Here is a 26,875-nt window from a genome sequence, read left to right as displayed (position 1 = left end):
AGCCCACACAGGATCTCCTTGAATAGAAGCACATTAATTATAAACACTCGGTATATGCTTGCAAACGTCAAAAGCTTTCCGACGTCTCTGTCTTTGCGAGGCCCACTGCGTTCTCGGTCGGCAGAAATGGAAGATGGTTGGTAACGCAAAGCACGGAGAAAAATTGCTTTGCATTCTTCTTCTTTTTTGAAAGTAGAAGTTCTGTAGTTATATTTTACTCTTTTCATTTCTATTGATTTGTATTCCATTCTTTGCGACTAGTTTTGTAGTCGAAGTCCAGTTCTGAAGTACTCATTATCATAATCAACTTAGTTATCTAGTTTTGGAGTCGCAAGGATTGAAAGGTTCCTCCTCGTTTATAGCTCAGAGCTTGCGGAGCGTCCCATCGCCCCTTAAACTTTCTCGGAATCATTTGTTCGGGCCTGGATTGTTTCTGCGCACTGCTACACGTACAGTACGTAGGATCGACAGCCTCGCTTTGATCCATTCAGAATGAATTTTTCACTCTACAGGATAGTGAGCGTTATTTTGAAATTACTTGGCAGATTAAAACTGTGTGTCGGACCACTTGCCTTTCGCTGGAAAGTGCCATACCAACTGATCTACTGGAAGCACGATTCACGACTCCCTCACACAGCTTTACTTCCGTCAATGCCTCATCTCCTAGCTTCTTTTCAAGTTTCAGGATCAATTATTCTATAACACTGATAAATGCCCTGTAGGAATTCAATTACATTCCAAAGACTCTTGCATCCGACAACAATATTTTTTTAACAGGCAGGCTTGCGGCTAATCAGCCTCCACAGCAGAATTTAGGCACTTAAACTGGGCATTTCCTGCTAACTTGTAGAAATAAGAAACACCAGCAGCCATACCTTTTTTATAAGATATATTTGTTACACGACCAGTTTTGACGCTAAGTTAGTGTCACCTTCAGACCCCCATGCAAACAGAATGTTTGTATCCAACCATCGGTGCATTGGGGCAGGTATCATGTACATTCATTGGTCTCAAATATGTTACCTGTACTAATCCACCCATGGTAGGATATCAACATTTAGTTTGCATAGTGGCCTCAAGATGACACTAATTTAGTGTCGAACCTAACTGCGTGATAAATACGTCTTACAAAAAGTACAGCTGTTGATATTCCTAATTTCTAAACGTTTATAAACAGCCGCAGCCTCACGTCCACTTAAATTGTGGATCATCTGTTTCCTGCTAAGATTCGTAGTCTTTGCTGTAAGACGCTGCTTACTGCTTTGATTTTCAGCAAATTCTTAACCAAACGGTGTTGGGAAAACACTCACTGTCCTGTGGAAATCACTCAAACTTAACAACAGCATGGTCTGTCTAAACCACAACCCATTTAGCTAGATTAAGGGATTGTTCAAATGGCTCTGAGCACTATGGGACTTAACATCTGAGGTCATCAGTACCCTAGAACTGAGAACTACTTGAACCTAACTAACCTAAGGACATCACACACATCCATGCCCGAGGCAGGATTCGAATCTGCGACCGTAGCGGTCGCGCGGTTCCAGACTGTAGCGCCTAGAACTCCTCGGCCACCCCGGCCGGATTCAATAAAACAGCTGATGAGAAATTAATCATTTCATGAATTTTTGAACGGTTGTTAACAGTCACTTAACAAAAACGTTTATCGGTATGCATGCGACAGCATCGACACCTGGTATGTTCCCAAATGCTGCGCATAAAAAAAGAGATTTTTCGGTGCTCATAACTCGCGCTCTGTTAGCTCTATTGATGATAAAAAAAGGTAGGGTCAAGTGTTTTGGAGAGCCGTTGGGCTAGGGACCATTTGTATACAAACAGAAGGATGGTCTTAGTGTCACTACCTACAGTACACGGTGAAAGTATTAATGTTACACTCTTCCTACTGCTTAGGCAAATGGAGAGGCGGTATGTTTCTTTGGGACCAAACCGCTGAGGTCATCGGTTGCTAGCCTCGCACACTACTGTGTCTGTGCTGTTGACAACAAACGCACCCGTGCCCGAGGGAGGGCTCAAGCCTCCGACGGTGGGAGCCGCGCGAACCGTAGCAAGGTCCCCTAGACCACGCGGCTGGCAAATGGAAAATCGGCTCGATCTTTTTGCATTCATTCATCGGCGGTTCCCAGGAAAAACCCAATAATTGTTTGTTTACTACTCGTATATTTTCGCCGTTAGCGGCGAACCAAAACCCAGCCGCGGATTCCAAGACAGTTATGCACAGCAAATGGCTCAAAATCTTACGATACATTCTTAAGATTCCGATCTCGAGCAATCTTGAGAATTTTCTTGATACCTTTATCATTTTCCAAGATACAGAGGTTCGAAATTACCAACTTCTACACGTAAAATCCGGTATGAGGCGATATGTAAATAATAAATAACCGCAACAAATGACTCAAATTTTAACGATATATTCTGGGTTTTATCTCGAAGAGCCATCTACCAGTTTCCCAATATCCTTATGCGTTATAGGGAAACACTCAAAGAGCTTGATTTTTGGGTACCAAAACCCAGTCGCTGATTCCGAGACGGCTATGCCCAGCAAATGGCTATAATTTTCACTATGTATGCCGAAGATCATAATCTCGAACAATCTTGGCAAGTTTTCTCATATCTTTATCCAATTCCGAGATATAAAGGCTCAAAGCATAAAAAAATACGAATATGGTCCTGTTTATTTAAAAGAGCTTGACTGAAAAGTGGTGTACTAGCTGCCTCATTTTATCTTCCTCAGCACGTTTAAAAAATTCTCGCAGAGATTTTGGCAGGCAAACAAATTCGCACTTTTTTATGCTGAGAGAGAAGTAGACAATGGCAGAGGCAAAGAGACAGAAGAGTAACAAATACTGGATGATAGAAGACAGTGGTTATGTTATGGAAAGAGCGAGAGAGAGAGTGTGAGAGAAAGAGAGAGACACAGTGGCAGCAGAACATAGTTGACAGTGACAGAAGAGTGCTAGAACAAGAGTGAAGGAGACAGTGACAGAGCAGAGTGGGGGAGGGGGGGGGGCGGACAAAGAAAAGACAAAGTGGAAGTCAGTGAGAGCCATCAGTGATGAAAGACGTATTTGATAATGACAACGAGGAAAATAGAGATAGTGACAATGAAAAAAGAGACTGCAACAGTAGGAAGGAAGGAATGAGGTATTATCAGTTAGAGAGAGCAAGATGGAGACAGTGACAGTGAGGGAAGACAGTAGTAGTAGGACGGAACGAAGGGGACTGTGAAAATCACAGAGAGACGCAAAGAGGTAATGACAATGGGTTGACAAAGGGGAACTGGGTGTGAATGGGGGTGAGCGACTTACAGTGAACCAATAGCTCATATGGTCCATCCTCGGAATGCAATACAGCAATGATTCTTTGTGGCATGGATTCAACAAGACCTTGCTAGGTATATGGAATATCACACCAGATGTCTATGCATAGTTCACAGATTTCCCATAAATTATGGGCTGGTGATCTTTGAACATGGAGATGGCACCTGCCAAACTCCCAGCTGTTTCTCTGGGTTCCTACCAGGCAAATCTGGTGGCCAAAAGAGCGTGGTGGGTTCACTGTCATGCTCCTCAAACCACTGTAGGTCGATTATGACCTGACGAGTGAGTTACAGTTAGAGGAGCTTGTAGGAGTTTGAGGCGAGTTGCAGTTTATGAAATGCGCGAATACGTTCGTATGCTAAAATTTGTACGGAAATTTATAAAAGTGTTAGGATGGCCGAATTAGACAGCTGGTACCCCACTTTGCAGTCTTTTCGTAAACGGGAACTTATCTGCATTTTTTATGCTCCTATAGGAATATTTTTGTGGAGGCTACGTACGATTAAATATGACTGATCAGGCTCAGCGCGTCTCAGAAGCTCGAGTAAGGTCCAGACTCAGATATGACTCACAGTGACAAGGGACCGTACTCAACGTCTAGGCTACAGCCAGTGTGTCATCTGGGCAATCTCCCCAGAAGAGCAGCGCGCTCACCCTGTCCGAGCGATAACCGTAATGAGAGAGGGCGAAACATGCTGGAGGCGGCCGCCATTACGCACGGCAACGAGATAGCGCCGGTGCTGCCCGTCGGATGAATATTTCATACGGAGCTGCGCGCGCATCGGTGAAGACATTCAAAAGTCGTTAGCATGGCGAGAGATACGGCCACGCCGGAGAGCGATAGATGGCGCCAGGTAGCGCCCGCCTCGCCGAATGCGTTTCTCGTGTCGCCTAAATGAGTCAGCAGCGGGCCACGCCGGCTGGCGGCGGCGGGGGCGGCGGGTTTTCATGCCGACAGCTGTAGCTAAAATAACAACACTGCGCTATACACGTGTAGAAAAATTCATGTGAACGTTTACAAAGAGGTGAAAATAAAGAAAGCTGAACATATAAATTGAATGTTAATCTCCCCATCGCTGTTGACGTTGGCGTCACTTTCACGGACTGAAGAACCAATTAAACCAGTACACCTGCCTCATATTACGTAGAGACCCCACGAGCACGCAGAAGTGCCACAACACGACGTGGCATGGACTCAAAAAATGGTTGAAATGGCTCTGAGCACTATGGGACTTAACATCGGAGGTCATCAGTCCCCTAGAACTTAGAACTACTTAAACCTAACGGACGCAGGTGATCAGACAGGATGCTTACGTTCGTGTCACCAGTCAGAGTCGTATCTAGACGTATCGGGGATCCCATATCACTCCAACTGCGCGATCCCCACAGTATTACAGTGCCTCCACCAGTTTGAACAGTCCCCTGCTGACATGTAGGTTCCATGGATTCATGAAGTTGTCTCCATACCCGAACACATCCATCCGCCCGGTACAACTTGAAACGAGTCTCGTCCGACCAGGCAACGTATTTCCAGCCATCAACAGTCCAATGTCGGTGTTGACGGGCCCAGGCAAGGCCTAAAGCTTTGTGTCGTGGAGTCATCAAGGGTACACGAGTGGACTTTCGGCTCAGAAAGCCCATACCGATGTTGTTTCGTTGAATGGTTCGTACGATGACACTCGGTGATGGCCCAGCAGTGAAATCTGCAGCAATTTGCGGAAGGGTTGCAATTCTGTCAAGTTGAACCATTGTCTTCAGTCGTCGTTGGTCCCGTCCTTGCACCTTTTCTCGGTCGCAGCGATGTCGGAGAATTGATGTTTAGCCGGATTCCTGATATTCACGGTACAATGGTGCAGTGCTCTCACGGGAAAATCACCTCTTCATCGTTAACTTGGAGATGCTGTGTCCCATTACTCGTGAGTCAACTATAACACAACGTTAAAACTCACTTAAACCTTGATATCCTGCCATTGTAGCAGCAGTAACCGATCTAACAACTGCGCCAGACACTTGTTGTCTTATATAGGCGTTGCCGACTGCAGTGTTATATTCTGCCTGTTTACATATTTCTGTATATGAATATGCATGCCTATACCAATTTCTTTGGCGCTTAAGTGTATAAGGAGCACGAGGAGCTGGCCATCCGGAGATGTGGAGCCAATACTCCCTTTCGTATTCATAGCTGAACTGTATGGTCACACAGGTGAATACGGAAACCACATCAAAACTAACCATAATATCTCCTTAAAAGCCGTAGACGTTTAATTCCATCGATGAAGTCGCAGACTATATACACTTTCTGTTACGGGTCTTTGACGAGACCATCGTAGATTTAATTAATCATATCCTGACGTCATCGTATTTTTTACATGGTTGATAATATTGCAACTATAAGGACGGGTTGGCGACAGGGAGCCTATTAGATCCAGTTTCAGCCGACATCCTATGGAGTATTTCGAGGACATCGCCTTGAACATGGCTCCTGCAAAGCCTGGTCGTTTAATCGCCGTCAGCGATACCTTCATCATATGACTCGAGGATATAAAAAGGTGCAAGAGCTCGTGGAACACAACAACAATAACCACAACCATGTAAAATCCATGACAGAAGCGGAGAAGGACGGTTCCGTTCCTGGACGCGTCCGCCTTAAACCCAATGTGTGTCTCGGTCACAGCGTTTACCAAAAGCCCAAACACAGGGATCGGTATCTGCACGCCACCAGCTACGGCCACCCAGCACAGGAAAGGTCTGTCCTGTGGACCTTGCTACATCGAGTGAAACCGACTCAGACGCTGAAAAACTACCGAGGGAACTGAGCCACTTACTTACAATAATTATGAAAATGAAATAGAGGTTGCAGGGACATGCAGCCAGTTGAGTGGATGGGAAATGCACCAAGCTAGTTGTTTGCTGGACTGCAGGAAAGATGACAGAGACGAAGATGTAAGGAACGGCGGCTAGAAGGTGTTGATTCGAGACAGTTTAAAAAAAGTGGGAAAATATTGTATTAGGCAAGAGCAACGTGAAATCATTACTGAAGTTAGAAAAAAGTTGAGACAAAAGCTTAACTTAGGAACATCTGGAGCAATTTCAACCAAATTTGGCATACACAAGAATCATTATTTGTATAAAAATACTGTGGTTTATAATAGAACTTTTAGCCAAAGTGGTGTCGGTGGGGGTGAGAACGGTAGACAAGTGGTAGTGGTGGTGGTGGTGGTGGTGGGGTGGTGGTGGTGGTGGTGGTGGTGGTATTAGTAAGTTCCTATGGGACCAAAGTGCTGAGGTCATCGGCCCTTAAGCTTACACACTGCTTAATCTAAATTTAACTAACATGCTAAGGACAACACACACACCCATGCACGAGGAGGACTCGAACCTGCGACGGGGAGAGCCGCGCGAACCATGACAAGGCGCCTCAGACAAGTATTCATTTCCAGTGTTTAGTTGACCTGGCATACTTTAAAACTATAAAGAGCAGTCTGTCTCCTAGTTGCGTTGTTGAACGACGAAGCGAGAATGAGCCCTACTGCTAGCCGATAATTTTGTCCATGTGTTTCAGATCCACAGCTCATGCTACACAACTGAATACCGCAGGTACGTTAAACTGGCTCTTTGCTGTCTCATGGTGTAAAACAGTGGAGAATCAAACAGTTGCCTGCGATATGTGAAATACGAGGTGGTCAGAAAAAATCTGAAAAGCTTGTAAGGATACTGAAGGGTACTTTGCACTGAGGAACAATTCTTAAGAAAAAATTCGATGCGTCATGACAGTTGTGCTGAGAAATAAATGTTAAGAAGAGAAATTTCGTTACGTTGCGCCGTTTCCTAGATTGTTAGCATAGAACTTAGCCAATGAGGCTGTTGTGCGTGCAGATTGAAGAGCCTCCTCCCCTCCCCATCCTTCGGAAGAGCCAAAGAAACTTGTAAATCTGCCTAATATCGTGTAGGGCCCCTGCGAGCATGCTGAAGTGCCGCAAAACGACGTGGCATGGACTCGACTAATGTCTGAAGTAGAGTTAGAGGAAATTGACAGCATGAACCCTGACGGCTGTACATTAATCCGTTAAGAGTACGAGGGGGTGGCGATCTCTTCTTAAGAGCACGTTCCAAGGCATCCCACACATGCTCAATAATGTTCATGTTGTGGGGGTTTGGTGGCCAGAGGAAGTGTTTAAACTCAGAAGCGTGTGCATGGAGCTACTCTGTAGAAATTCTGGACGTGTGGGATGAGCGTCCACCAACTTGAACAGTCCCCTGCTGACATGCAGGGTTCATGGATTCATGAGGTTGTCTCCATACCTCTACACGGCCATCCGCTTGATAGAATTTGAAACGAGACTGCCGGCCTGTGTGGCCGAGCGGTTCTAGGCGCTACAGCCTGGAACCACGAGACCGCTACGGTCGCAGGTTCGAATCCTGCCTCGTGCATGGATGTGTGATGTCCTTAGGTTAGTTAGGTTAAGTAGTTCTAAGTTATAGGGGACTGATGACCTCAGCAGTTAAGTCCCATAGTGCTCAGAGCCATTTGAACCATGTTTTTGAAAAGAGACTCGTCCGACCAGGTAACATGTTTCCAGTCATCAACAGTCCAATGCTGGTGCTGACGGGCCCAGGCGAGGCGTAAAGCTTTGTGTCGTCGATTCTTCATGGTTATACAAGTGGACCTTCTGCTCCGAAAGCCCATATCGATGATGTTTCGTTAAATGGTTCTCACGCCGACACTTGTTGATGACTCGGCATTGAACTCTGCACCAATTTGACGAAGGGTTGCACATCTCTCACGTTGAACGATTCTCAGTCGTCGTTGGTCCCGTTCTTGTAGGATTTTTTTCGGGCGCAGCGATGTCGGAGATTTGATGTTTTACCGGATTCCTGATAGTCATAGTACATTTGTGGTATGGTCGTACAGGGAAATCTCCACTTCATCGCTACCTCGGAGATGCTGTGTCCCATCGCTCATGCGCCGACCATAACACCACGTTCAAACTCACTTAAATCTTGATAACCTGACATGTAGCAGCAGTAACCGATGTAACAACTGCGCCAGACACTTGTTGTTGTATAAAGGCGTTGCCGACAGCAGGGCTGTATTTTGCCTATTTACATACATCTGTATTTGAATACGCATGCCAGTTTCTTTGGAGCTTCAGTGTATTAGTGTCAGTTGTCCTCATGGCGTAGATGATAGCGCCAAGCCTTTGGCTTGGATCCGATCCATACTATCGTCCCATGTCCAAGTTCTGTAGCGCCCTCTTTTTCGGTTTTACGGAACCAAACGAAGAACTGTTTCGGCAACGCTGTCTCTGGAGTGCTTCTTGAAAGTTTTTCTCTGATTTGCTAACTTCAAGTATGACAAATTCGAAAACTGCGCAACGTATCGAATTTTTTTCTGACCATTTATTTCTCAGCGGAACCTACTCTGTAACATCCTTACAAACTTTTCAGACTGTTTATAACTGCCGTATATAAGTGACACATGTGCATGCGGGCAAAGCCGCGGGCAAAATGTTAGTTGCTAATGAGGTTTGGGTCAGTAAGGAGACCTGTTTTGCATTTATTTCGTCCTTTTATGTGTGTGGTTGGTGCATTTTAACTCATAACACACTATGTGTGGTCTCTCAGGCCACACGAAAAACTTATCGAACTCGTTCTCTTAGATTAGTTCTGACAGAATACTTCTATAGCCTCCCTATTCTCCTTAAATTGCCAATACTACAATGTTTTGTTCTTGGTTGTATTATCGCCTTCTTGTTTCTTGTTGACACGTGTTGCTGAGGTGGGTTGGGGTCTCCTACATCGCGCCTCGTGAACTAATTACCCGTTTTCTTCATTTGGTACAAAATGTATTCGCTGGAATGCGTTAGGTTTAACGATTCTCCGTGAAATGAAATTGTTTGTCGGTGGTTGGAGGAAGATGTCAGCGTTATAGACCAAGAAATAGACGGAAAGAGGATGAATTTTCAAAAGCCAGTGATCACAGTTACACTAGTGGAGGGCCATTCAACAGAAGAACTTCAGGGCAGTTGTGGTGGTGACCTTTTCCATTTCTCCAATAAAATACGTAACGTGTCATTTAAAATAAAATGTGTTCTGAGTGGTGACAGAGGAATAATATAGATCCCAGCAGTGAATGTCAGTTTTACAGGCTTTCTTGTTGTATCCGTGAAGCGCAATTTTGATGTGCAAATTTAAACTTCGGAACTTAGTTTTATATGAAGATTTACTTGATGCAGAGATGATATAATTTTTTCACATCGTAAATTTCAGTTTACTGACAGTTCGTACTATTTAAACAACAACGCACAGAACTAAATGATTTTGTGTGATAAATAGCAAAATAATGCAAGAAGTATTTATAAAATACACATAACTGTAAAAATAAATATTATGTAACTTAATTAACAATATCAAATGATTTACACATTAAATGTCAGTATCACCAGAGGGTTACCAGAGACCCAACATCATGGTATATGGTATGATATATATTAAACGTATATTTCTCATACTGTAGTGCATATTTACGAAATTTCTGCGCGTGTACCCCGGCATCTATGGTGTGTACGTGCATGAATATTTTATTTATTTTTAGGGTAAATCTGCTGATAAGACTACTTTTTCCATTACGTCGTTGCAAATACTGCTCTTCACTGTGATTTTTCAGGGCTTTTCTTTCCTCTCCAGGACCTTTTGCCTGCAGTTTACTATTCATATCTGCGCCAACCAGACTGCTTTAAACAGTACCCCTGGAGAAGAAGAGTCGAAAGGTGCTTGGTATAACAGGTACACCTACGACAAGGGGGTACTCACTTAAGGACTGTTTTGACGCAGAACTTTCTCCACTTAATATTAGAGCCGAGGGCGGTATGGCGCGGGACTAACGTGAGACCAACTGAAGAGCGCACATTTCGAAGAGCGCCGTGTGACGCTGCAAAAGAATGTAAACAAAGCAGACGGGGTGCGCAAGGCGCAACCATAGGACTACCGCGGAGCCGCTCTGCCGGCGTAATTCTTGGAGCCCTGTTTGCCGCGGGCAAACTCATTTCCCCCGCCTCTGCTGTTACATTACCTCAGACACGCTAAAAGGGTTAGCCTTCAAAGCGAAATCTACATTTGCGGGCGCACGCTGCCGCGTATACGAGTACCACCGGGACATCTCAGTCTGCCGGCAGCGAGCAAGTCTGACTGCGGTTTCAGTTCGTTTTCTTCAGTGTTTCATTATACATACTAGTGTCTCCTGTATTTTGACCTATCTGGAAATATATGAAACATTTTCTTTGCTGTGTGTTCATCAAGCTACAATGTACACTTACTGTAATACAAGTAATATCCTGTTGGAAGCACGGCTTGGCAACTGTGCTAGGGTGCTGTACTTATGGCTCTGACGGCATCCGAAATACGTGAGTGATAAGAATAATACGCAGTTGGATGGAAAAGAAAACTGAGCTTTTGTCGGACTGCTTTAGAAAGCCAAGACTAGCTTGCAGCCTGACAAACAGACTTGGCTCGTCTGTATTCCGCACATTGAATATAAGTGGTGCATCAACTTTTAACGAACTTTCTGAACATCAACTTAAAATTTATGTCACGTACAGAGGTCTACAGTACTTTGATGATGTGAAAAAATTAAGTTTGTAAGTCAGTGCAATCAAAATGTACGGCAATTTGTGTCAAATATTTTGATTAAGAAAGGATCAATGTAATCAAAAGATACTGCAGTTTGTGTTACATATTTACATTAAGAAAGGATAAGAACTCAGCCACCATTCGCAGTTTCACTGTTTTTTTATAATTTTTGCATGTCCTGATTTCAGTTACGAATAGCACAACTTCATTTAAATAATTCAGTGATGCCTTCAGCTGCCATTCTCTTTATTTCATGTACGGTTGCACAATTTCGGGCCTTAAGCCATTTTCAAGTATTTTATGGATAGTTCTTTTGTAGTATATGTACGTCCTTGGTCCTAAGGTTGCATGTAATGCTCATAAACTTAATTAGAGAGTTTATTCGGTATTGCAGGAGCACGTTACTTTCGAGCATTACATTCAGCCATAGGAGCAAGGACACACTTGACATGATATACTACTAAGGAATCAACTATAAAATACTTGAAAATGGCTTGAGGCCGAAATTGCAATATAGTGTATGAAATAAAGAGAAAGGCAGCTGAAGGCATCACGAAATTATTCAAAAAATTCATCGCAGCTGCTAACATTGAAAATTATAGCATTTGAATGAGTTACTATCCAACAAACTCGCAGCAGTACGTGTCAGTAAATTACTGGTGTATGGACAGACGGAAACTCAGTCTGCCCATAGACCATCACTGTCACATGCGGGTTTGTCGGACAGTAACTCATTCAAATGCACTGAAGCTATGCTACTTATAGTTGAAATGTGGATATACAAGAATAATAACAAAAAACCAATGAGACTGTGACTGAATGCTGTGTTACTATCGTTCCTTAATTTATCTGTCCAACGGTTTCTTATGGAATCAAAGTTGGTTGCATATTTTGATGCTCAAAAATCAGTGATTAAAATGTTGACGAAGAACATGAAATTTGGAGAGAAGCAACATTTCACAATACAAGTAAGGAATAAAAACTATAAAATTGTTAATATGTAATTATATCACACGAAAAAAGTTCTTTTATCATTTGTTATCCGACTTCAAACTTAAAATTAGAACATTCACGAAAGTCTCGGAATCCCTGGGGCCAATATCTTGCGAATATCAACGTCGACAAAAACGAACACCGTCGAGATTCTCAAATCTCGGAATGGATGAATTGTCTATATATAGATACTTAAGTCTGTGCGGAACCCTCAATACGCTAGTCGTACTCTCACCCAGACAGTTTTTGAGAAAACGTCACCTAAAGCTCAAGACGCGCAATCGACACAGAAACGACCAGGGTTCGCAAAGGCATATTTTCCTATGAATCGAGGAAAGACTCTTCTTCGACTTCCGCTTGTGTACCCGTAAGGTAAGAGCTGTCCAACGAAAGCCAAAATCGTTTAGCGATCTGGGTCTCTCGCTGCAGAGCGGAGGGTCTATGTTCGAATCCCAGTTGCATTATGCAGGTTTTGTTTTATTTGTATTTTCTTTTTTTTGTTTCGAAGCTGGTACGGATACTAATGTTAATATCAAAAATAAAGCAATAGGGAATAATGACAATCTAGGCAGATAAATTTCTCATTTACTCGGATTAGCAAAGAATTAAAATTTTAATCCTCGTATGAAAAGAATTCTCAGTAAGATTGCTGTGAACACGAGCAATCATCGCACGTTATCACATAATGGAGAAAAATTTACCCGTATCGTAGTTGGTAGTAAACATGAAATAACGCATTCGTACATTGCACAATTTTCCATCACAGCGTCTGAAAAATTGTTGTCTGAAGCTTATAAAAAGATAATGATTAATTTGTTCTTCGGGGTATAGAAGACGTCAATCATTTGACCGACTCATTATGAATTGTTTACTTCATTTTCTCCAAATCTGGCGAATAGCATAATTCAATTTACAAAGCATATCTTGAGAACATTTTAACATTATACGTTGCTGATAACAAGTTTTGTGTGATACCGGATTTCATGGATGGAAAAACTAACGCCGTCGTGTGTGGCAGCATGGTTATAGATGACGAGAGCCAATCGATTTGCACGGTAGAAGTGATGCCGCCAAACTGAACTGGCACGTGATTTTTATTTTTATCGTCAAGTGAAGAACTTTATCTCAAGACTTCACAGTTACAATCTGCTTCTCTGGGAACCCAGCGGAAATTGCACAACCGCCAGCCTCTATGGCCGAGCGGTTCTAGGCGCTTCAGTCCGTAACCGCGCGATTGCTACGGTCGCAAGTTCGAATCCTGCCTCGGGCATGGATGTATGTGATGTCCTTAGATTAGTTAGGTTTAAGTAGTTCTAAGTTCTAGTGGTCTAATGACCTCAGATGTTAAATCCCATAGTGCTCAGAGCCATTAGAACCTTTTTTTTAATTGCACAACCGACCGGACGCAATAAATATTCACAGCAGAATGCTTTCATTACCGATTTATTAGACAATCTTACAGTATGTGTGGTGTATATCAGAATTAATTCCCGCAACCGAAATATTGTTAAATGTAAAGCTAGTTTTTTTTTTCGTCCGAATCTTTGGAAGAAACGATGTAGTTGCGTCACGATTACATTCGTTACACGTTCTTGGTGCCGCGAATATATTTGCTTCTGAGGATTATATGGAAAATTGTTCGGAGGAAACTGAAGACATGTAACACAGTCAGCTGAAGAGCCAAGAGGCAAAGGAATAAATTTTTAAATCTTTACTAGTCTATGTCTTTTGAGAAATTTATTTGCTTGCCTTGTTATTACTCCTTATTGCTTTCCTTCTACATCTACATCGATACTCTGCAAATCACATTTAAGTGCCTGGCAGAGGGTTTATCGAACCATCTTCGCAATAATTCTCTATTATTCCACTGTAATCTATATCTTTCGGTGCTAGCTCTGATTTTCCTTATTGTATTACGGCAATCGTTTCTCCCAATGTAGGTCGGCGTTAACAAAATATTTTCGCATTCGTCGGAGAAAGTTTGTGATTGAAATTTCGTGAGAAGATTTCGCCGCAAAGAGAAACCCTTTGTTTTAATGATGTCCACCCCAAATCCTGTATCATATCAGTGACACTCTCTCCCCTGTTAGGCGATAATACAAAACGTGCTACCCTTCTTTGAACTTTCTCGATCCGCCAATCACATCTGCTAAGGACCCCACACTGCGCAGCAGTACTCCAAAAGAGGACGGACAAGCGTAGTCTTGGCCGTCTCCTTAGCAGATCTGTTACATTTTCTAATTGTCATGGAAATTAAATGCAGTTTTTGGCTAGCCTTTTCCACAACATTTTCTGTGTGTTCCTTCTATTTTAAGTTGTTCGTAACTGTAATTCCTAGGTATTCAGTTGAATTTACTGCCTTTAGATTTTAACTGATTTTTCGTGTAACCGAAGTTTAACGATTCCTATTAGCACTCATGTGGATGACCTCACATTTTTCGGGTTTTGGGTAAATTGGCAATTTTCCCACCGTACAGATATCTTTTCTAGATCGTTTTGATCTTCTAGTGACTTTACTAGTCGATAAACGATAGCGTCATCTGCAAACAACCTAAGACGAATGCTCAGATTGATCTCTAAATCGTTTACGTAGATGAGGAAGAGCCAAGGGCCTGTAACTCTACCTTGGGGAGCCTCAATAATTCCGAGTATACACGTCATAAAATTTTTGTCTACATCTACCACCTACGTAAATACGCCGCAAGCCACCTTACGGAGCGTGACACAGGGAGCCTTGTACCACAACTAATCATTTATTTATCTGTTTCATTCGTGAATAGAGCGAGGGAAAAAAAAATTATCTATGTGCCTCCGCAACAGCACTGTTTTTGCCCATCTAATTTTCCTTGCCTTTATGCGAAATATGCGTTAGGGACAGTACAATCCTTCAACATTCAGCTTCAAATGTCGGTGTTCTAAATTTCCACAGCAGTGTTCCTCGAAAAGAACGTCAATTTCTGACTAGGGATTCCTATTTAAGTTCGCGAAATATCTTCGTAATACTTGCGCGTTGTTCTAATCCCCCGGTAAGAGTTCTAACAGCCCGCCTCTGAAGTGCTTCGATGTCTTCTTTTAATCCAACCTGGTACGGACCCCAAAAACTCTAGCACTACCCAAGAATAGGTTGTACAAACGTCCTATATGCGATCCCCTTTATAGATGAACCACACTTTCCCAAAATTCTCCCAATAAACCGAAATCGACCATTCACCTTCCCTACCATAATACTTACATGCTCGTTCTATTTTATATCCCTTTGCAATGTTACGCCCAGATATGTACACGACGTGACTATGTCAAGTAGGAAACTACTAGCGCTGTATCTGAATGTTAAGGGTACGCTTTTGCTACTCGTCCCCATAAACTTCACATTTTTCTTCATTTAGAGGTAGCTGCCATTCACCACACCAACTAAAAATTTCGTCTAAGTCATCTTGTATCTTCCTAGAGTCTCTCACCTTCAACACACCTTTCCCTACATCGCAGCATCATCAGCAAACAACCGCACATTTCTGTCCACCCTGTCCGCCAGATCATTCATGTATACAGAAAATAACTGCGCACTTATCGGACTTCCCTGGAGTACTTCTAATGATACTCATGTCTCTGATGAAGACTAGCCGTCTTCGAGCAACTCACATGTCTGGGAACCTATTCCTTACGCTCGTATCTTCGCTAACAGTTTGCAGTGGGGAACGGTGAAAAATGCTTTCCGGAAATCTAGAAATACGGAAACTGCCTGTTGCCTTTCATCCATAGCTTCGTGTGAGAAAAGGACAAACTGAGTTTCGCGTGAGCGATTCTTTCTAAAACCATGCTGATTCATAGACATGAGCTTACCGGTCTCAAGAAAATATGTTACATTTTAACAACAAGTTCAAGGATTCTGCAGCAAATCAATCATAGGGATATTGGTCTATGATTTTATGGGTCCGTACTTTTGCCCCTCTTATATACAGCAGACTCCTGCACTTTTTTCCCAGTCATTTGGGACTATCCGCTAGGCGAGAAATTCGCGATAAATGAAAGCTAAGTAAGGGATAAATGCCGTAAGGTACTCTTTGTGAAATCGAGTCGAGATTGCATCCGGTCCTAGTGACTTATTTGTTTTCGACCATTTTAATCGTTTCTTGGCGCCAGTGATGGTTATTACGAGGTGCATTCAAGTTCTAAGGCCTCCGATTTTTTTTCTAATTAACTACTCACCCGAAATCGATGAAACTGGCGTTACTTCTCGACGTCATCGCCCTGCAGACGTACACATTTTTCACAACGCTGACACCATGATTCCATGGCAGCGGCGAAGACTTCTTTAGGAGTCTGTTTTGACCAGTGGAAAATCGCTGAGGCAATAGAAGCACAGCTGGTGAATGTGCGGCCACGGAGAGTGTCTTTCATTGTTGGAAAAAGCCAAAAGTCACTAGGAGCCGGGTCAGGTGAGTAGGGAGCATGAGGAATCACTTCAAATTTGTTATCACGAAGAAACTGTTGCGCAACGTTAGCTCGATGTGCGGGTGCGTTGTCTTGGTGAAACAGTACACGCGCAGCCCTTCCTGGACGTTTTTGTTGTAGTTCAGGAAGGAATTTGTTCTTCAAAACATTTTCGTAGGATGCACCTGTTACCGTAGTGCCCTTTGGAACGCAATGGGCAAGGATTACGCCCTCGCTGTCCCAGAACATGGACACCATCATTTTTTCAGCACTGGTGGCTACCCGAAATTTTTTTGGTGGCGGTGAATCTGTGTGCTTCCATTGAGCTGACTGGCGCTTTGTTTCTGGATTGAAAAATGGCATCCACGTCTCATCCATTGTCACAACCGACGAAAAGAAAGTCCCATTCAAGCTGTCGTTGCGCATCAACATTGATTGGCAACATGCCACACGGGCAGCCATGTGGTCGTCCGTCAGCATTCGTGGCACCCACCTGGATGACACTTATCGCATTTTCAGGTCTTCATGCAGGATTGTGTGCACAGAACCCACAGAAATGCCAACTCTGGAGGCGATCTGTTCAACAGTCATTGGTCGATCCCCCAAAACAATTCTCTCCACTTTCTCGATCATGTCGTCAGACCGGCTTGTGCGAGCCCGAGGTTGTTTCGGTTTGTTGTCACACGATGTTCTGCCTTCATTAAACTGTCGCACCCACGAACGCACTTTCGACACATCCATAACTCCATCACCACATGTCTCCTTCAACTGTCGATGAATTTCAATTGGTTTCACACCATGCAAATTTAGAAAACGAATGATTGCACGCTGTTCAAGTAAGGAAAACGTCGCCATTTTAAGTATTTAAAAGAGTTCTCATTCTCGCCGCTGGCGGTAAAATTCCATATGCCGTACGGTGCTGCCATCTCTGGGACGTATTGACAATGAACGCGGCCTCACTTTAAAACAATGCGCATGTTTCTATCTCTTTCCAGTCCGGAGAAAAAAAATCGGAGGACTTAGAACTTGAATGCACCTTGTAATATATACAGGGTGAGTTACTAACTAATACCACGAAGAATGACTCGGAAAGTGTGATAGGAGCTAAAAAGTTTGTGGAACAAATGTTGCATGGGACAACGGGGACATAATATGACGTTGGTTTTTTGCTGCTATGTGGGGTAACGTCAGAGATATGAAGGGCAACTTCGCTTTTTTTCTGTAAATGGGATGCTATAGTTTGGTACTTATTATCTGATAGCGGCTATCGAGACGAATCCAATGATGTGTAACAGTAAGGTCTTTGAAGGTCAACGAAGGGCAGGAAGGTGGTATGAACGTCCATTTACTGAAAGTGTTCGAAATTATGACCATTGGTATCTGTGCAGCACTGCAAACTTCTTATCATGGATTGTGTGGTATTCCTTATCACGTTGACACTTATCGAAGCACATGCTCTGAAAATTCTCTCTCGTATCTGTCAAATATGAGCCGAACCCGTTGGCCATGTCAGAGGCGCTCCGCTTGTAAATAAATACGGATGGATGACTTGTCTGTTGTATGGGTAATAAATTGGTGGTCGTGGACAGGAGCCGAGCTCGAGGCCGCAGACTACACGTACCTCCGCGCCTACATCCGAGGGCTTCTACGCGGTCATTTCCGATGCGGTTCTCTTGCTACCTGCGACGGTCGTTCGCTAGGGCACGGGAAGCCAGGATTCGTTTGCCTTGAGGCTTTCTTCTTTCTTGTTGAAGGTGTTCCCGTGTTTGTGATTTTCTGCTGCTTCTCTGAACAAGCGGGTGTGATAGTTCTTCTCTACAGCCAGAACTTCCGTGTTAGCGAATTTTACTGCGAGGTCGGTCTTATGCAGCGAGTGCTCTGCCACGGTCGATTTCTCCACCTGCCCCAATCTGCAATGCCGCTCACGTTCTGTGATCCTGGTGTTGACTGATCGTCCATGCATTCCAAATAAACTTTTCTGCGTGTGAATGGTATGCGGTATGTACCCGACATTGCAAGTGGGTCCCTCTTTCGCAAACGATGCACATGCGGAAATGTTTATTTGGAATGGAGTAATCGGCCGTGGCATAGAACGCGCTGTATGAGACCATCCACGTAGTAAAATCTGCCGACACTGAAGTTCTGGCTGTAGAGTAGAACTATCACGCCTGCTTGTTCAGAGAAGCTATAGAATTATACGAATGGTTCAAATGGCTCTGAGCACTATGGGACTTAACTTCTGAGGTCATCAGTCCCCTAGAACTTAGAACAACTTAAACCTATCTAACCTAAGGACATCACACACATCCATGCCCGAGGCAGGATTCGAACCTGTGACCGTAGCGGTCGCTCGGCTCCAGACTGTAGTGCTTAGAACTGCACGGCCACTCCGGCCGGCAAGAAACTCGCACCGGAAATGACTGCCGAAAATCTGTTAGACATTGGCGCGCCAGGTACATATAGTCTGCGGCCGCGATCTCGGCTCCAGTTGACCACCAGGAATGGACGATGAAAGTTTGACAATAGCCACTCGTGGTGGCGAAGCGTCAGAAAAATCATCAGACAAACGTCGGCCGAAGAACCCGAGACAGAAGCCAACAGGCAGTTTGTCAACAAGTGGCCCAGAAAGCCTTAACAATTTTGTACTTTGTACTGTGTATGTGCCTCGACAATACCGACTGTATACGGGACACAATTCAGTCATTACGTCTACCCCATATTGGTGCACTATCGCATTACTGTACTTGGCTCTGCGCATGCTCTGCAGGCTGCCACGCTCACCTTGCTGTTGTTGTTGCTGCCGGCGGGTTGGCCCGGCTGCTGCTGCTGTTGCTGGGTGACTTCGAGGCTGCGGCAGCTGTTGTTGCGGCTGCGCACGGAGCCGGTAGAGGAGAGCGCCAGCATCTCGACGGAGGCGGAGCTGGCCTCCTCGGTGGACTCTGCCCTGGCCGCGCCGCCGCCGCCGCCGCCGCCGCCGCTCGCCGTGCGCAGCTTGCGCAGGATGCGCGCCGGGTTGCGCGACGACGGGCCCGAGTTGGCGGCGCCGCTGCCGGGCGACTCGGCGCCCGCAGGCGTCGCCGGCACCTGCGCCGCGCACGACACGCAACTGAGACTGCTGCTCTACAACCAGTGTGCAAGCACCAACCACTCACCTCTATACAGACCAACAGTGAAAATTAATCTGGAGGGACTCTCAGATGTATCATTTTATACGCCGTTGGTTTCATGGTCAGAGCGTAAAATTAGGTGCAACAGCGTTTTCCAATAAAACATAAGTAGCTAAAATCAGTAGAATTGTCGTGTTTGACCCATGGTGAAATTATTCATAGTCACAGACGAAATGTTAACACAAGAGTATTTGCTACCATACGTGTTAAACAAGGGTAATTTAATCAATAAAATTCTTGTCGGCATGTGACCACATTGTCAATGTGTAAAATTCTCCATCGTTTCGGCCACTGTTGCAAACGGCCTTGACAGGGTGTTTTTGCTAACTGCTGAATGAGAGAAACTTCAGTTAAGGCGAAAGAGGCTGTTAACGTAATCTGATATGATATTGAGAACGAGATGTCCTTCACTGCTGTTTGCTTTATTTGTTGTCATTGGTGGGAACAGGCCATCTTGACTAGTGTTTGCTTACTTGATTGCCACTGGTGGAAAAAGGCGAATGACAAATGGGTGCAATTGTGATGGAGAACTGTTTATTTGCTGCTTAACGCCAGCTGAGATACAAACGCAGTGCTGAGGGAGGCCACAGAGGCTGCAGGTACACACAGTGTTGGTGTGAGTTTTGCTGAGCAGCTGGTGTATGGGTGATAGGAATTCACAATGAATGATCCTGGTAGATATCACAGGTTATGCATTCCTACCTACGGCTGTTAGATGATTTGCTGTGTGTCTTACTGTTTGGTCCCGACACTTGCTGTGCATGCTGTGTATTCTGCTGCACAGCTCGCGCAGTCGATACCAGGACCACACAGTTGATGAACACAGCAGATGGAGCTTTCCAGTTTATGCGTGGTGGGTATTGCATGACCTATTGTTGTGACCCAACTGCATGCTGCACGTGTTGCATAACTGGCGGGCTGGGTGCAAGGATTACAATATATATACTTTACTTCTGGCGAATACAACAGCCAGTGATTCTCAGCTGAGCACCCTGGGTATTCTGCTGTGTGGCCTACTGCTTCATGTGAGCAGCATCCTATGCATATTAATCGTTCTACTATGCAACTCGTGGATTGAGTACCACGACTACACAATGTATACTTTGCTACTGCTGAACATAGTGGACGGTGTTCCCTTATTCAGCCTCCTAGGTGTTCTGCTGTATGCCCCACTGCTGCCTGCCACACACCTCCTGTGTCAACTGGTTTTCAGCTGCCCAGCTCATGGGCAGGGTGCCAGGGCTACACCACGTGGACTCTGCTACTACTGAATATGGTGGTAAGTGCTTCCCTACCTCAGACTCCTGGGCCTTCTGCTATGCACACTGCATAGAACGCGAGCTATCTGCTGTGCCTGCTGTGTGTTTTGCTGCAGAGCTATCTGTGTGAGTTTTAAGACTTTTTGTTTTGAGTCATCAGTGTTACGACTAATTTTATGTGGCCTACCATGAATTCCTCTCATCTGCCATCGTTTTCGTCTCAGAGAACCATTTGCAAGCTATGTGCCCAATTAATTGCTGGAATATAAAGATCTGTCTTCCCCTACAGTTTTTACCTTCTGCTGGTCTCTGTAGTACCGTGGAAGTTATTTCCCAACGTCTTAACAGAGTTCCTATCATCCTGTCCCTTCTTCATGTCAGTGGTTTCTGTATGTTCCTTTCCTTGCCGTTTCTCTAGTGTCTTCTCATTCCTTACCTTATCACTCCACCTAATTTTCTACATTCTTCTTTAGCACCACACCTCAGATGCTTCTGTTTTGTTCTGTTCTAGTTTCCTCACAGTCCACGTCTCACTGCCATGTACTGCTGTGCTCCAAACACACATCCCCAGAAATTTATTCCTCAAATTAAGGCCTATATTTGATACTGGCAGACTGCTTTTGCCCAGAAATGCCCTTTTTGCCAGTGCTAGTCAGCTTTTCATCTCCTCTTTTCTCCATCTGTGGTGGGTTCTTTTGCTGTACAGATAGCACTGTTCCTTAACTCAATCTACTTCGTGATCACCAAGTTATGATATTAAGTTTCTAGCTGTTCTCATTTCCACTACTCCTCATAACTTTCGTCTTTCTGCAATTTACTCTAAAACCATGTTCTGTACTCCTTAGACTGTTCTTTCCAGTCTTCTTCACCTTGACTGAGGCTGGCAATGTTGTCATCGAATATTAACGTTAATATTCTTTCATATTTAGTTTTAATCACACTCTTGAATCTTTATTTCCTTCATTGCTTCCTCGATGTGTAGATTGAATAACAGGAGTGAAAGACTGCATCCCTGTCCTACACCATTTTTAGTCCACGCACTTCGCTCTTGGTCTACGACTCGTACTGTTCACTCTCCATTCTTGTCAATACGTATATTACCCAGCTTTCCTGGTCACAGCGGAGGTTTGAGTCCTCCCTCGGGCTTGGGTGTGTGTTTGTTTGGCCTTAGGACGATTTAGGTTAAGTAGTGTGTAAGCTTAGGGACTGATGACCTTAGCAGCAAAGTCCCATAAGATTTCACACACATTTGAACATTTTTTGAACCCATCTTTCCCTACAGCTTATCGCTGTTTTTCTCAGAATTTCAAAAATCGAGCATCATTTTACTTTGATGAACACTTTTTCGAGGTCCACAAATCCTATGAAAGTGGTTTGATTTTTCTTTGGTCTTAATTCCGTCATAAGTTCAATGGCAGAACTGCTTTTCTGGTGCCTGTGCCATTGCTAAAGACAAATTGATAGTCGTCTAGTCAGTGTATACTTTGCTGTTGGTTAATAAGTCACACAGTGCTTCCATTCCCGTGGCTGCTGGGTGTTCTGGCTAGCGCCTCGCTGCTGTATGTCAGCTGTCAGTTGTGGCCACTGTGTGTATTGCTGTAAAGCTGGCAGGCTGGGGTCCAGGACTACTCAACGTATAGTTCGCTACTGGAGAGTACAACAGACACTGTGGCCCTACCTGCGCCTGCTGGGTGTTTTGCTGCGCGCCCTGCTGCTGCGCGCTGGCCGCCTGCTGCGCCTGCTGGGTGGTCTGCTGCGCAGCTGGCGAGCTGGGCGCCAGGCCGGCCCAGCAGTCGGCCAGCATCTGGTCCTGCAGCCGGGCCAGCACGTCCCCGGGCGCCAGCTCCACGGGCCTCACGCCCGCCTTGTTGCGCAGCGCCACCTGCGCGCCCCTCTCCACCAGGTCCAGAACGCACTCCCACGGCACTGTCTGCTGTGCTACAGCCAGGTGCAGAGGCGTGTTCCCTTGTCCATCCTGCAAACAACCACTGCATCTCAGTATAGAATTTCAAACAACTGCCATGTTGCGTATAGCTACTTATTTCCCTGCGCTACATACAGGGGATGGATGAAAATATATCAACACCAAAAATGCAACCCATATCCATGCCTAATATGGTGTAAGAAAACTGTTGACATTCAAAATACACTCCTGGAAATAGAAAAAAGAACACATTGACACCGGTGTGTCAGACCCACCATACTTACTCTGGACACTGCGAGAGGGCTGTACAAGCAATGATCACACGCACGGCACAGCGGACACACCAGGAACCGCGGTGTTGGCCGTCGAATGGCGCTAGCTGCGCAGCATTTGTGCACCGCCGCCGTCAGTGTCAGCCAGTTTGCCATGGCATACGGAGCTCCATCGCAGTCTTTAACACTGGTAGCATGCCGTGACAGTGTGGACGTGAACCGTATGTGCAGTTGACGGACTTTGAGCGAGGGCGTATAGTGGGCATGCGGGAGGCCGGGTGGACGTACCGCCGAATTGCTCAACACGTGGAGCGTGAGGTCTCCACAGTACATCGATGTTGTCGCCAGTGGTCGGCGGAAGGTGCACGTGCCCGTCGACCTGGGACCGGACCGCAGCGACGCACGGATGCACGCCAAGACCGTAGGATCCTACGCAGTGCCGTAGGGGACCGCACCGCCACTTCCCAGCAAATTAGGGACACTGTTGCTCCTGGGGTATCGGCGAGGACCATTCGCAACCGTCTCCATGAAGCTGGGCTACGGTCCCGCACACCGTTAGGCCGTCTTCCGCTCACGCCCCAACATCGTGCAGCCCGCCTCCAGTGGTGTCGCGACAGGCGTGAATGGAGGGACGAATGGAGACGTGTCGTCTTCAGCGATGAGAGTCGCTTCTGCCTTGGTGCCAATGATGGTCGTATGCGTGTTTGGCACCGTGCAGGTGAGCGCCACAATCAGGACTGCATACGACCGAGGCACACAGGGCCAACACCCGGCATCATGGTGTGGGGAGCGATCTCCTACACTGGCCGTACACCACTGGTGATCGTCGAGGGGACACTGAATAGTGCACGGTACATCCAAACCGTCATCGAACCCATCGTTCTACCATTCCTAGACCGGCAAGGGAACTTGCTGTTCCAACAGGACAATGCACGTCTGCATGTATCCCGTGCCACCCAACGTGCTCTAGAAGGTGTAAGTCAACTACCCTGGCCAGCAAGATCTCCGGGTCTGTCCCCCATTGAGCATGTTTGGGACTGGATGAAGCGTCGTCTCACGCGGTCTGCACGTCCAGCACGAACGCTGGTCCAACTGAGGCGCCAGGTGGAAATGGCATGGCAAGCCGTTCCACAGGACTACATCCAGCATCTCTACGATCGTCTCCATGGGAGAATAGCAGCCTGCATTGCTGCGAAAGGTGGATATACACTGTACTAGTGCCGACATTGTGCATGCTCTGTTGCCTGTGTCTATGTGCCTGTGGTTCTGTCAGTGTGATCATGTGATGTATCTGACTCCAGGAATGTGTCAATAAAGTTTCCCCTTCCTGGGACAATGAATTCACGGTGTTATTATTTCAATTTCCAGGAGTGTAGATTACAGTTATCTCAGAGTGGATAAATACATGCCATGTATGCTTTTTAAGAGAATCTTATAACATTCTTCCTGCAGAATTGTGTGGCAGGTTGAAATAACAATTATGGTGCTACATAGCGAACACGCACTTTTTTCCCAAAGTAGACTTCAAAGGCTCAATAACATGGAACTGTGGTGGTCGGGGGAGATGCCATAATTCATCCCTGTGGTCACAAAACCAGTCCTTGACGAAATGAGCAGTGTGAACAGGGGTCCCTCATCTTGGAAGACGGCACCACCGTTGGGGAACAAAAATTGTATCACCAGATGGATCTGATCATCCAAAATCTCTGACAGTACAGGACTATTACAAATGATTGAAGCGATTCCATAAATTCACTGTAGCTCCATTCATTGACATATGGTCACGACACACTACAGATACGTAGAAAAACTCATAAAGTTTTGTTCGGCTGAAGCCGCACTTCAGGTTTCTGCCGTCAGAGCGCTCGAGAGCGCAGTGAGACAAAATGGCGACAGGAGCCGAAAAAGCGTATGTCGTGCTTGAAATGCACTCACATTAGTCAGTCATAACAGTGCAACGACACTTCAGGACGAAGTTCAACAAAGATCCACCAACTGCTAACTCCATTCGGCGATGGTATACGCAGTTTAAAACTTCTGGATGCCTCTGTAAGGGGAAATCAACGGGTCGGCCTGCAGTGAGCGAATAAACGGTTGAATGCGTGCGGGCAAGTTTCACGCGTAGCCCGCGGAAAACTGGCTCATGCCACAACTGGAGACCGACAGCGCCGACTTCATCTTTCAACAGGATGGTGCTCCACCGCACTTCCATCATGATGTTCGGCATTTCTTAAACAGGATATTGGAAAACCGATGGATCGGTCGTGGTGGAGATCATGATCAGCAATTCATGTCATGTCCTCCACGCTCTCCCGACTTAACCCCATGCGATTTCTTTCTGTGGGGTTATGTGTAAGATTCAGTGTTTAAAACTCCTCTACCAAGAAACGTGCCAGAACTGCGAGTTCGCATCAACGATGCTTTCGAACTCATTGATGGGGACATGCTGCGCCGAGTGTGGGAGGAACGTGATTATCGGCTTGATGTCTGCCGAATCACTAAAGGGGCACATATCGAACATTTGTGAGTGCCTGAAAAAACTTTTTGAGTTTTTGTATGTGTGTGCAAAGTATTTTGAAAATATCTCAAATAATAAAGTTGTAGTAGAGCTGTGAAATCGCTTCAATCATTTGTAATAACCCTGTAGTTCGACCTTGTGGAGTAACCAGGGACACATGGAACACCACGATATGCATGCCCAGATCATTACCAAATCTCCAGCATATTTCGCTCTTGGGATGTAAATTCGGCCAGTAGTTGTTAACAGTGTGAAATAACACATATATGATCAAACTATGTTTCTGAATTGCTGTGTAGTCCAATTTTTATGGCTTCAGCACCAATAAACTGTCCTGTTACAGGCATATGCGTCACTAATAAATCGTTTCATGCCCTGCATTTCCCTGCTGCTGGAGCTCCCTTCGTGTTGTTTTGGTGCTGACAGGGTTTGTGAGTGCGACATTCAGTTCTGCACTGACATATGTAGCTGTCGTCCTCATACTTGTCACCACAATCCTATTCAATGGCCGAATGTGACCACCGCACAATGCAGACTTTTGTCATTCAGCTCCAGCATTCTGCACTCACACCTACAAAGCATACTTTTGTGGTCACGACTAACACTTGCAAAGCATTGAGGGCACTGCACTGGTGCCGCACGTGACCATATATATACATATGGTGTGTGTATTTGTATGTTATCATCCATACGTGCCACACACTCATTAGGAAAAAAAGCCTAACGCTTGTACTAGTATGGATGGGAATGAGGAAGAATATATGTAAAATTGAGTATAACTCTGCGACAGCTTGATACTGGACCAGAATCGACCAAAGTTGGCACATGTTTGACTAATATCCGAGAATTAATAACAGCACTGGGATAAGCCTCCCGTAATAGTCTTAGGATTATAAATGAAGGGGGCAACACTGGAACTCATCCCGACTAAGCTAAACTCATACATCAGCTGATGTATCTGAACACCCAATAGTCGACATTAATATGGTCTGTGTCCATCCTTCGCATTTGTGACGGCTTGAACCTTGCTGGAGTCACTTTCAGTTATTGTCTGAATGTCTGTGAGGGAGTGGCAGCCCTTCTTCCTCGAGAGCCGAAAGCGGAGTAGGTATTGTTGTTAAATGCTGGAATGTGGAGTGAAGTCAACGTTCTGACTTACCCCAAAGTTGTTCCAGTGGGTTCAGGAGGGGACTTTAGGCAGGCCAGTCCATTTCAAGAATGTTGCTATCCTCGAATCATCTCCTCGTAGACGTTGCTTTATAATGTGGCATATTGCCATTTTTGAACAAATGTGATAATCTCTGAACTGTTCCTTACGCATTTAACGTTTTCTCAAGTGCAATAAAG

The 26,875-nt window shown here is 45.1% G+C and overlaps 1 protein-coding gene across 1 annotated transcript in view; it reads right to left on the bottom strand.

Moving 5' to 3' along the window:
- LOC126153857 (uncharacterized) overlaps window positions 1-26,875 on the bottom strand; it is a 1,728,205-nt gene that overhangs the window by 1,228,389 nt on the left and 472,941 nt on the right. The window contains exons 15-16 of the mRNA XM_049916098.1: window positions 22,493-22,789; window positions 19,170-19,508 (exon numbers count right to left, since the gene is read on the bottom strand). Coding sequence (XP_049772055.1) covers window positions 19,170-19,508; window positions 22,493-22,789 — 636 coding nt within the window. The remainder of the gene's footprint in view (window positions 1-19,169; window positions 19,509-22,492; window positions 22,790-26,875) is intronic.

This window comes from Schistocerca cancellata, chromosome 2 (assembly GCF_023864275.1).
Source record: "Schistocerca cancellata isolate TAMUIC-IGC-003103 chromosome 2, iqSchCanc2.1, whole genome shotgun sequence".
NCBI lineage: Eukaryota > Metazoa > Arthropoda > Insecta > Orthoptera > Acrididae > Schistocerca > Schistocerca cancellata.
This window is presented reverse-complemented; position numbering and strand designations above follow the sequence as displayed.